The sequence below is a fragment of the Gorilla gorilla genome, chromosome 3 (genome assembly GCF_029281585.2).
Source record: "Gorilla gorilla gorilla isolate KB3781 chromosome 3, NHGRI_mGorGor1-v2.1_pri, whole genome shotgun sequence".
Lineage (NCBI taxonomy): Eukaryota > Metazoa > Chordata > Mammalia > Primates > Hominidae > Gorilla > Gorilla gorilla.
In genome coordinates this window covers 138664081-138676513 of record NC_073227.2, presented here as the reverse complement: position 1 = coordinate 138676513, position 12433 = coordinate 138664081, and the positions used below count along the sequence as shown (strand labels likewise).

Genomic DNA, 12433 nt, shown 5'->3' with positions numbered 1-12433 from the left:
AACCATAAGGGAAAAATAATGATAATTTTGAATTTATCAAAATTTAAAATTTTGCTCTCATAAAGACACAAGAAAATAAAAAGGGAAACCACAGACTGGGAGAAAACATTTGTAAAAAATATATCTAATACAGAACTTGTATTTGGAATATATAACTCACTATAAAAGATAAAAATATCAATAAAAACTGCATAAAAGATTGGAACAGGCTGGGTGCAATGGCTCACGCCTATAATCTCAGCACTTTGGGAGGCTGAGGTGGGCGGATCAGCTGAGGTCGGGAGTTCAAGACCAGCCTGACCAACATGGAGAAACCCTGTCTCTACTAAAGATACAAAATTAGCCGGGCGTGGTGCTGCATGCCTGTAATCCCAGCTACTCAGGAGGCTGAGGCAGGAGAATCACTTGAACCTAGGGGGCAGAGGTTGCAGTGAGCTGAGTTTGTGCCATTGCACTCCAGCCTGGGCAACAAGAGCAAAACTCCATCTCAAAAAAAAAAAAAAAGATTGGAACAGACACTTCACCAAAGAACACATATGAATGGTCAATGAACAAATGAAAATTTGCTGAACATCATTCATCATTAAGGAAATACAAATTAAAATTACAAATGAAATAGCACTGTACACTCAGTAGAATGACTGATTTTAAAAATATCCCGTGTTGGCAAAGACGTGGAACAAATAGAATTGTTGGTAGAAATTAAAAATATTACAGCCTCTTTGTAAAGTTTCTTAGAAATTAAAATACATAACTACTATATGACCCACCAACCCCATTTCTAGGTTTTTACTCGAATGCAATGCAAATGTATGTCCACACAACTGTTCACAGTAGCTTTGTTCGTGCTAGCCAAAAAATACAAATTACTCATGTCCATCAACCGGTGAAAGGATAAACAAATTGTGGTACATCCATAAAATGGAGTAATATATAACAATAAAAAAGAATTGACTCCTGATAGATGTAGCAACATAGAGGAAACTCAAAATCATTATGCTAAGTGAAAGAAAGTAGCTTGATGATTCCTAGGGGTCAAGGTGAGTAGAAAGTGTTGACTACAGCGGAGCATGATTAAACTTTTTGGATTATACCTTTTTGTTCTATATCTTGATTCTGGTGGTACATACAACTGTATACATTTGTATTCATTGAACTGCACAATTACAATGGGTGATTATATGTAAATTATACATTAACAAAGCACTTAAAATGATAGTGTGATCTAATGTGTGTGTGTGTGTGTGTGTGAGTGTGTGTGTGTGTGTGTGTGTGTATGTGGGGCTGTAGTCTATATGTAGTTAATCTTGTAGAATTTATAACTCTAGCCCTATAGAAAGAATACAAACCTAGATTTCTGCCTCTATATGACTTTGTGTATTAGAGAGAATAATCACTTTCCATTTACGTAAAGCCTGTTTCTCATCATTATTAAAGCAATTGTGTCAGATCAGGACACAACATTTTATGTTTTCATGCTGTTTATAGTCTTGTTTGAATCGGTAAGGCAACTGAATAAATTAGTTCTATATTCAGAATTACAAAGAGATCATTAATAAAGACTGTATTATTTAAATAATCTGTACATGAAAGCCTTTGGGAAACTTTAATACAACATTTCTGGAAGTCTGTGATTGATGTAATATTTTTCATTAACATTTTGCTATCAGCAATTTTCCAAAATTGAATTCTGACTCATTTTAAGTATTCAAGTGATCAAAATTCAGAATCCAGAGCAGCTATTACTTTTTGCTAATATACCTTGCTGTAGATAACGTAACTGGAACATACATATGCTGTGTATTAAAATGAGTAGTCTTCTGAGAGAAAGTTTTTCTAAGAAGCACTGAACTCCACACATGCTAAAATTAAGAATCAAAAGAAAAATAGGTTTTTCTTTCATGTCGGCTAATTAATCAGATCTTATGCAGCAGGTGTCATGCTGGGCTTCACTGAGAAAAACTGTGTGTGTAGCTGGCACCTAGCCTAGGCATCTGTGTGCATACCCTCATAGGCAATGGTATAAGTGTGTCAGGATGAAAATGAGAAGGAGAAGCTAGAAGGGAAAGCATGTTTATTTACCCAATGGCCTGAGGGACTGGGTCTGGTCCTTCATAGAGAACCATCATAGATGAAGGGACTGCTGTTCATTGAAGGTCTTATGAGTTTGGGACACAAGTAATACTATTTCAGAGCCCAAATGAAGAAGTGTAATAGAAGATGGAGAAAATCTCCCCACATCTATTCAGAAAGCAGCAGTGTTTCTCTGAAGTCTGGTGGAACAGCAAGGAAACAATCTTTTTATGTAAGCACTGGCAACCATTGTCATGGCTGGGGCCCTCCTTTCAAGGCCTTCAGGCAGTGAACATTTTGGAGGAAGTGTTCATATATTGTTTAGTGTCCGCTTCTAGGGCTACCCTAACCTGGAGGTGGGGATACTTTGTTCATCATTGTGTCTCCAGAGTCATGCACATAGTTATTCAATAACATTTTGTTGATTTAAAGAGTAAAACAAGAATGGGTAAGAATGGTTCTAAAGCTTGTATGGAATATCATCTGGGATATTTAGAAATAACTGTAAAGGACTTGTGGGCAGGGGCACCAAGATTCTCCAGTGATTCAACCTCTAAACAGTGACTTTTTTTTTCTTCTTTTTGAGATGGAGTTTTGCTCTTTCGCCCAGGCTGGAGTGAAGTGGTGTGATCTTGGCTCACTGCAACCTCAACCTGCTGGATTCAAGCAATTCTCCTGCCTCAGCCTCCCGAGTTGCTGGGGTTACAGGGGTGTGCCACCACGCCCGGCTAATTTTTGTATTTTTAGTAGAGATGGGGTTCCACCATATTGGTTAGGCTGGTCTCGAACTCCTGACCTCAGGTGATCCACCCGCCTCGGCCTCTTAAAGTGTTAGGATTACAGGCGTGAGCCACAGTGCATGGCTGACATTTTTATATTAATGAAAACATGACTTTATTTCTACCCTCGTGCGGGTTAATCGTACAACACATTCAGATTACACTTGGAAGACTAAAGTATGTCTGAAATGCCTTTACATCGAAAAACCATTTCTATGGGTGAATACTGAATTGAAAATAGCAATTCAGTAAATTTCAAAATCAAAATACCATCATTTAGATATTACTAATATAGGATAGGCATTGCAGTTTTTAAAAATCAGTTCTCTTTTGGCAGACACATTTATGATTTAAGGAATCGTTTTACTGATATGCATTTTATTTTAACAACTTTTTTTAGGTATTATTTACATATTGTTAAATATACAATTCAGCACTATTTAGCAAGTTTATATAGTTGTACAATTATCACCACAATCCGGTTTTAGAACATTTCCACTATCCTTCCAAAACCCATATTTTTGCAGCCCATTGCAGTCAATCCCTGCTGTCATCCCTAGCTCCAGATAAAGTCTTTGTTTCTTTCTTTCTTTCTTTTTTTTTTAGACTCTTGTCGCCCAGGCTGGATTGCAGTGGCACGATCTTGGCTCACTGCAACCTCCACTTCCTGGGTTCAAGCAATTCTCCTGCCTCAGCCTCCGGAGTAGCTGGGATTAAAAGCGTGCGCCATCACGCCCAGCTAATTTTTGTATTTTTAGTAGAACTGGGGTTTCACCACATTGGCCAAGCTGGTCTTGAACTCCTGACCTCGGGTGATCTGCCTGCCTCGGCCTCCCAAAGTGCTGGGATTACAGCAATGAGTCACCATGCCCGGCCCAGATAAACCTTTTCTAACTCTACATTTGTCTCTTTTCTGGACATTCCTTTTTTTTTTTTTTTTAAACCCCCCTGGTGTGTGGATATAACAAAGCCATTCACCAGTTGAAGAACATTTGTATTGTTTCTAGTTTTTAGCTATTATGAATAATGCTATCATTCCCGTACTAGCTTTTATGGACTTAGGTTTTCATTTATTCTGGGGTAGATTCCTAGAAGTGAAATTGGATTGTTGAGTGAGATTCTGTTTAGTTTTTAAGAAACTGCAAAACTGCTTTCCAAAGTGGCCATATATTATGCATTATCATTAGCAGTATATGAGGATTCTAGTTTCTCCACATATTTGCCAACATTTGTGATATGGTTTGGCTCTGTGTCCGCACCAAATCTCACCTTGGATTGTAATAATCCCCACGTGTCAAGGGCGGGACCAGCTGGAGGTAATTTAATCATTGGGGCAGTTTCTCTTGTGATAGTAAGTTCTCATAAGATCTGATGGTTTTATAAGCATCTGGCATTTCCGCTGCTGGTATTCATTCTCTCTTCTGCCTCCTTGTGAAGAGTTGGTTTCTGCCATAACTGTAAGTTTCCTGAGGCCTTCCCAGCCATGTAAAACTGTGAGTCAATTAAACCTCTTTTCTTTTTCTTTCTTTCTCTCTTTTTTTTGACGGAGTTTCGCTCTTGTTGCCCAGGTTGGAGTGCAATGGCGCAGTCTTGGGTCACTGCAACCTCCACCTCCCAGGTTCAAGTGATTCTCCTGCCTCAGCCTCCCAAGTAGCTGGGACTACAGGTGCCTGCCACCATGCCCAACTAATTTTTTGAGTTTTTAGTAGAGACGAGTTTCTCCATGTTGGCCAGGCTGGTCTCGAACTCCTGACCTCAGGTGACCCATCTGCCACAGCCTTGCAAAGTGCTTGGATTACAGGTGTGAGACACCCCACCCAGCCTAAATCTTGTTTCTTTATAAATTACCCTGTCTGGGGCATTTCTTCATAGCAGCGTGAGAATGGACTAATACAGTAAATTGGTATTGTCTTTTGGATTATACCCATTTTAATGGGTATGTAGTGGTATTTCAATGTTATTTTAATTTGCATATCTTTATGATTACATATTTGTGAAGAAAAGTGAAATCCAGTGCACCTGGAAATGGATTTTATTCATAATAAAATCTGAAACAACTTCCATAGCTCATTTTAAGGTTCTAGTTCTTTTTAAGGAAGCACTTCCTGTTAATATGCTATTCACTATTAAAAATTCACAGTATTGTTTTTCTGTGGTTCTAACATCCTGTGCCAATATGAAGAGCTTAACAGGTTGGCAGTGTAGGTTCCAGAGATAACTGATTGAGTTTCAATCCTGCCTCCTCAACTTACTTGCTGAGTGACCTTTGGCTTAACTTTCCTGTGCCCCAGTTTTTTTTAATCTGAAAAAATGGAGCTAATTGTACGTATCACATTGTGTTTTTATGAAGAGAGAGAGATATATAGGACATATAAATGTATATTTATTTTGAACTGTTACAACCACTTAAAAATTTATAATAAGAAATTAGAATAGACTATTTTTTTCTTTTCCCTACTCAGCATTTCTAGGTGTTCTTTCATGCCATCCAGAGAACCAGCAGATTTTAGTTACTGTGGCTACTATAATTTGCTAATAAGAAAGTTTTAGTGTAGTACATTTGTACTAAAATTTATCTACAGTGGGTAGGAAAACAATTCCCGGGCAATATAAATTTCGTTGCCAAGGAAGTTATATTAAAAGCTATTGAAGTCCTTCTGAATTTTGAAGCAGCTTCAGTCCTTCGTGACTTAGCTAACCTCTGTCCACAAAACAAACAAACAACTATACTCAACTCTCGGCTTTCAACTTCTCATTGCCCATTTATTGACATTTTCAAAGTAAATTAGTACTAAAAATTCATATAACATAGTCTGGTTTCATTCATCTTGACAAATAGGTTAACTGACTGAGACATAAAGATGCCAGGTTCAGGTATTTAGCTAACTAGTATTTCTAAACATGAAGATATCTGTCATTGGCATTGATGGCTAGGTATTATTGTGAATAGATGTATTCATGGCAAAACTAAAAGTTCATATTTTTCATTTTAGTGTATACAAATTAGTACAATTCCATGCTAAGCATTGTTTTTCCTGTCTTATTTCAAATGATTGCTTCAAAACACTATATAACATGTAACACAAAAACTAAAGTAATGTTAATATATTAATCCCATTTAGGGATTAAGAGTATGTGGAACAACAGTTGTAAATTATAATTTACTTGATTGAATGAGAAAGTTCTTATTTATATTTTTAAAGCTTATTTTGCTTATTTCATTCACACAATCACTGAGAAAATCAGATTAACATTAAATATGTCACTTAACACCCATGATAACAGTAATAAGTCATTTTAAGACATCACAGATTCTTCAGTGACTTTGTATATCTTTAAAAGTCTTGAACGCTTTCTTTAGCACTTGTGGAAAAGAATAAACAACAATCTTGACATTGGGGGCTTATTGTGATTCTTCTTGAAAATAGTTTTGATGCTGAAATTTGCTATATGGAAGATAATAAGTTTAGAGATATCTTAAATTGGAGTACTCTTTCACGCCAAGATTGCATAGCAAAACATTTTTATAGACCTTGCTTCATTCATTTATTCTACTACATGCAAAGCACTAGACTTATGTAGTTAGTTGAGAATTCATATTGGTTTACAGTTTACTATATCCTTAGAGGACTTCCAATGAGAAAAAAAATTTTTTAAGCACCAATGAGATAGTCGTCATTATCACCAGCAGGAAAATAAGAAGAAAAAATAAGAAGCAATACCAAAGTGTACAAAGTATACAAACTGGTATAAATGGCATTTCTGACGATATATATTTTGTACCTCTAGTCATCCTCAATATTTCCAAAGCACTACAGAAACAGCTATCAGTATAGTTACTCTAACAGGAGTAACTAAATTGTGAAGACAGGTTTCAGATAAACAACTACAAAGGGTATAGGGTGAAGGATGATCAATTTAGACCCAAGACAATGACATGAAACTTCCAAATATTCTACAACTAGTGCACTGCCAGGTTTTACAAGGTATGTCAGGCCAATTGATGACTGACAAGAAAATATAAAAAGAAATGGAATGGAAACACAGTATCTCCACCTGCAGGGTGAGAGCCTGGGTGGCACTGCTGGAATAGAAACTGTGGTTTCAGGGACTACACATATCTTATCTTGCTATTTCACCCACTAAGCCCCCAACCAGGTTAGAGAATCATATAATCAGTAATTTTAGCTAGATACAGCCCAGGTGCAAACGGACTACGGTTCTTTGTATATAGTATGTTGCTTTGATATTCTCTTAAGTTTACACTGCCTTTTCTCAGCAGTGGAGATGAATAAAAAGCTTGCTGCTGAGCTGGCTGCAGAGGGGACAAATACACAGCATGCAGGTCAAGGACCATCCCATAAGAAAAAGCAACTCTGTCTTTATAGAATACTGTACTTCTTTTTTTCTGAAATACAATGCTTTGCTACATACTCTTTTTCTGAAATACAATGCTTTGCTACATACTCTATAAAAAAGACCCACAGATAACCTAACTTGAAATAGAAAACTGTTTAGAAAATAAAAGCTTTCTTTTCTAAGAGATGCTTAAAAAGATACAGAACAGAAAATGGTCTTGAATTTTTAAGTGCAAACTGAAATTACTCAGCTTTCTTTAAGGTCAAGTTGAATGTTAAATACCTAAGGCCAGTGTCTGTGTTAGTACTTGAACTAAGCTATACAAAACTCTGACAGTACTCATAGTACAAAAAACACAGAGGTCAGAAGGTTAATAATAACAGCAAAGTATAAATGACTCTTAGGAAGGAAGCTCAAAACTGCAGAGTTCCACCTACTCCTTTGTCCTCTACAGCAAAATGCCTCCCTTACGTGTCTCTATATTTGATTTGTAGGAGATATAAGCAGTATTTGATGTTTTTCTGCTAATCTTTTTTTTTCCTGCAAAGTTTGTTGAAAGGTAAAGGAAACCTGCCTCTCACTTTCTAAATTGATATTAAAGAGTACAAAAAAAGGGAAAACTACTTGATCTGTGGAACTGAGTTTTATACTGAAAAACACAATGGAAAAATTCCATGATAGTCTTTTTCAGTTTTTTTTAAGGCTCAGCCCATGTAATTAAAAAAAAACCAACTTACGGTGTGAGTCAGGTCCATGACCCAATCCAACTCAGTATCTTCCAGTTGCTCTACACATGTGGTAGGAACAAATATAATTCTCCTAAATCTGATTGCCAACTATTCTAAATGGACGCAGTAAGATAGAGGTCTTCTTCAGAAATGCTAAGTGAAGCCCAGAGTCAGCACTAGGGTGAGGTAAGAGAGGCACCTAGGACACAGCACTCAGTCTCAGGCATGGGCACACCTCCGAGAGTGACTGCCTTCTTCAGCCCTAGTTCCTTACTGGTCCCTGGTCATGGACCTTACAGAGTCAGTTACCTAAGAAAATCGGAGGAGCAAAAAACCATACAAACAAACAGAAAAATCAAACTACTGCTTTAACTGCTGAGGACTCTGAAGCAGAGATGACAGGGTCAAATAGTGGATAAAGACAAAGATGAAAAAATAAAAAAGGACGTTTGTTTAGGAGCGATAATAGTACATCTCTCTCTGCTTATTCAATCACCTATGGACTATTTCTTGCTGTATGACATTGTTTCTGAAAATTACACAAATGAGAGAAGAGTCAGTTCCTAAACTACCTAGTTACTCACCTGTTCATACTTCCAAGAAGCCCCATATTGCCTGTTAAATAGGCTCAGGCTTTACGAACTTATTTCAGATAACTTCTTTTAAGGTTTGTGGTTTGTTTTAAGATTTACCATTGTTTTATTTCTCTACTTTCCTTTCAGGGAAATCTTTGTACAATTAGGAATTAACACAGGATTTAGGACATTTCTGTGTCACACTGTTGAAATGGTTTTTTTTTTTTTCGTGGTTAATGTCAAATTGAAAAATAGCCAGTATATAAGGAACAAGTAACCTGACAGTTGTATGACCAAACTGCAATTTCTTTGAAATCAATTCTCTGCTGAAATGTCAATAAACTAATTAGAATATAAACTTACGTTAAAGCTTCTGAGTAATTATAATGAGGCAAGACTCCTAGAAACTTCTGTACTTCATCCATCACTGTAGCAGGATCAGTTCTTAGTTGTTGCCCATCAATAATTAGCAACTAAATTATCAAATAAAAAATGCACATTGAAAAAAGACATGTAAACTGTATAATGAAAAATTTCTGCACTCTGAACTCATTCAGTGAGAGACACTGTCCTGAGCAGAATTGCATGCATTGGTGTTAGATAGAATCCAGGTCATCCTCATTAATGACCTGGAATAAGAAATAAATCACACCAATTAAGTACACTCAGGTTTGCAGTCTGAGAAGTCACACTATGAAAACAAAAAAGGCAGTTGAAAGACCAAGAGAGCTTAGAAAAGTGACTAGAAAATCACAAATGGAAACCAACTTTCAAAACAGCAATGATCCTGTCATTCAAGCTGGAAAGTACAATAGAAAAGAAGAAAGGTTATAATAAACTCAGATGTAATCTGACAGAGAACATGTCATTCCTCACGATTCCTTTCAGGAATAGCACTGTAAGGGTTGAAGAAATATTTCGATAATCCATATGGAGAATAAGGTTAGACTCTCAGGAAACTTGAACATGGACAAAGTTCCTCAAGAAACTAAGGAGAAGAAGTTGCTTGTTATGCCAAGGAGGGTGGACCCAGCAAGATGAGAGGAGACCAGGATTAAAGGCCACAAAGCCTGCAAAGCAGGTCTTGTCTATCCATACCTCTTCTCTGATATTTCTGTTTAGCCTAGACCAGCACTGTTCAATAGAACTTTCTGTGATGATGAACATGTTCTATAGCTGCTGGGTCTAACATTTAGCTATTGAGCACTTAAAATGTGGCTAAAGCAACCGAGGAACTGAACTTTTCATTTTATTTGATTTTAATATAAATTAAAATAGCCATATGTGGTAGTGGCTGTCATACTGGACAGCATGGCTCTAGACTCACAGGTATATACCATGTCTGATGTGTCCGGATTGCTTACATGATCCCATGAGGGGCTGATTTTGCAATCTAGGTTGATGCCAGGCGGAAGAAATTCAAGGGGCTGAGAAAAACATAGGACTTATCAAAAATTCAGCAAGGTGGTTCAAAAAGGAAATAATGGCACTTAATTAAGCAAAACATTATTTGTCTTGTTTGGTTAAGAGGTTCTCTTTCAAACTTTATTCTCAGGATAAGAATCGGATCTAAAGCTTTCAAAGCTTTTTACAATCAGGAAAGGTACGCACAGCAAATAGAGCAGGGAGAATTATCCTGAAATACTCTTAGAAAATTAAAGTTTTTCTACTTCCGCCTATTTCTCTTTGCCATAGCCTCATTATTTACAACTAAAGAGGAAAAACTAGTAATAGTTTAACAATTGAAACTTTTCTTAACCTTAAGGCAAAGTCATCAACTTAATGAGATTCTAACATGATGTAAATCCTTATTACTCCATACCTGAAATGGGGGAAAATAAACAAGCCATCTCTCGATGTGGCTGGCATACCACCCCGGGACCAAACATCTCTTCTGCAGGGCTCTGAGCTCCGAGGGTGCACGGGGACCTGCTGAGATCACTTCGTAGAAGCTAAACTTCAGAGCTGCAGGGTCTTCATGTGATCGTTGATGCTATGATGAAAAGGTGGATAATTAAACTAATCTGAACCATAGGCATAAATAATTAAAAACCAATCTTTGTGACAAGTCTCAAAGCTAAAGAAAGAAGTGCCTCACTGCTGGAGAGTTATCTATTTTGAAATTAGTAAAGGAAGAAAATGTTTGCTTGGAGCATCAGGATTTAAAGTTATGGTACTTATGGGAGTAAATTTTTGAGAATTTATCTGGTAGAAGTTGAATTCCTATTGATAGGATTCCTTCACCAGCATTACTGAGTTGTTTCCTTAGTGTATGTATTTTATTGTGAAAGTAAACTTTTGAAAGCTGTGTTAATGCCCTCTTTCCAGCTCATAAGCAAACCATTTATAGTGTCCAGTGAATATCTATAATAGAGAAGCACCCTACTACCTCTGCCAAATAATTTTGCTCCATCTAGTAATGCAGTTTTAGATTAGAAAAGGCCTATCAGCTCTTTTAAATGAAGAAAGTACTAGAAAGTCTGACATGTACATTATCTGAAATCCACAGCTTTTATCATACATTCCCTGGTATCTAAAAGCCAAGATTATTTTATCTAATGGTAACCTTTGCGGTGAATCAGAATCATTTATTGTGCAGAAAATGCAGAAAGCAGCAATCCAAATAGGAAAGTGTTTCATAATGGCTCAGGCTTAGGCCCATGGGTTTGAGGAAATCACCTTTTCTTTAAATTGGCCAATAAATATTCAGGCTTACTGGTGAGTTTGTGGATGTTTACCTCATCTAGTTGAATAGCAAATTTTCTGCAATTGAGATTCAAATCACTGGACTACAAACTCTACTAGACTTTGTTAAGGCCTGCATTTTGCCACTGTGATTTATTTGTAATATTTAGGACATTTTGTTAGCTTCCAGCCTTAAAGCCTTCTTTTTCTGTAAATTCACTATTTTTCAGGGACTAAGTGGTTGCCAAGCTCCAATTTTCTTCTTTTTCTTGGAGTCAATTAAGGCTTATTTCTCTTTTCTCCAGATACTTGGTGGAAAAGGTAAAAGTTGCAAAATCAAATCAGGCAATTTGCAATTTGCTGTATGTTTTGATTTAAAAGATGGCTTCAGGTTTGGCATGAATGATTAGTATAGAATGGTGGATTTTTATGGATCTTAGCTTTCCAGGATGTCTCCACTCGCTATTTTTCAGATTATTATCAAAATCCCTATCTAAGATTTCATCTGCTTTTATGACCTTTCCCTACTATGTTCCTGCCACAAAACCTTTTCCAACAATCTGTTCTTCCTCTTGTGAACTTCAAAAACTGCTTTTGTTAAGTAGCAAAAGGACTCGGTAATGAGCAACTTTATTCTCTAATATTATGATTGTCAAAAACTTAGCTGTTTTAAATCAAATCAATAAGAATGGAACATCCCACTCTTGTAGGGAGGATCTAAGCTATGTGGGTCATTTTAACACAGGGAAGCAGTCATATATCCAGCCTATTTGCAGATTTCAGATTAGAGGTTTTTGTACATAGAACATTCCATGTTTGTCTTAACATTTTCGTTTCCAAGAAAATAGGACCCTCAGTCTGCTTTTCAGCACTGACCTGATGATAACTCCTTTATACAGCTCTGCTTTGCACCTATGAAAACACTTCTTCATTTTAATTTTACCTAAATGTATCCCCTTACATATCTTTCCCTTATTTAAGAAAGTGCCCCATGGTTCTGGTATTTGGGCTTCTCTGCGACAGCCTTTCCCAGGTGGTCTTTGTCAGGTGGGCTTTGTCATTCCGAAGGAGTCTGTATGTCAGTCGCTTATTACTTTCTAATTTATATGCTTGTTTATACATATTTCTCCAATTAGGCTGAAAGCAATATCAAGTATAGCATCAAATTTATTTTTCAAATCACACTTAGAACAAAACTTTGCACATCGTAGTCATTAAAATTACTTGATGAACG

General features: G+C 36.7%; 1 protein-coding gene and 1 long non-coding RNA gene across 5 annotated transcripts in view; one reads left to right on the top strand and one right to left on the bottom strand.

Annotated features, from left to right (window-relative positions):
- NDST3 (N-deacetylase and N-sulfotransferase 3) overlaps positions 1 to 12433 on the bottom strand; it is a 227282-nt gene that overhangs the window by 7636 nt on the left and 207213 nt on the right. For 3 of the 4 annotated variants that reach the window (XM_055384171.2, XM_019024960.4, XM_055384170.2), the window contains exons 11-12: positions 10337 to 10507; positions 8878 to 8987 (exon numbers count right to left, since the gene is read on the bottom strand). In XM_055384171.2, coding sequence (XP_055240146.2) covers positions 8878 to 8987; positions 10337 to 10507 — 281 coding nt within the window. Of the gene's footprint in view, positions 1 to 2285; positions 6299 to 8877; positions 8988 to 10336; positions 10508 to 12433 lie in introns of those variants that run through there. The other variant, XM_055384172.2, reaches the window with a different exon arrangement.
- LOC129532907 (uncharacterized) overlaps positions 1 to 12433 on the top strand; it is a 68366-nt gene that overhangs the window by 15169 nt on the left and 40764 nt on the right. The window lies entirely within an intron of this gene.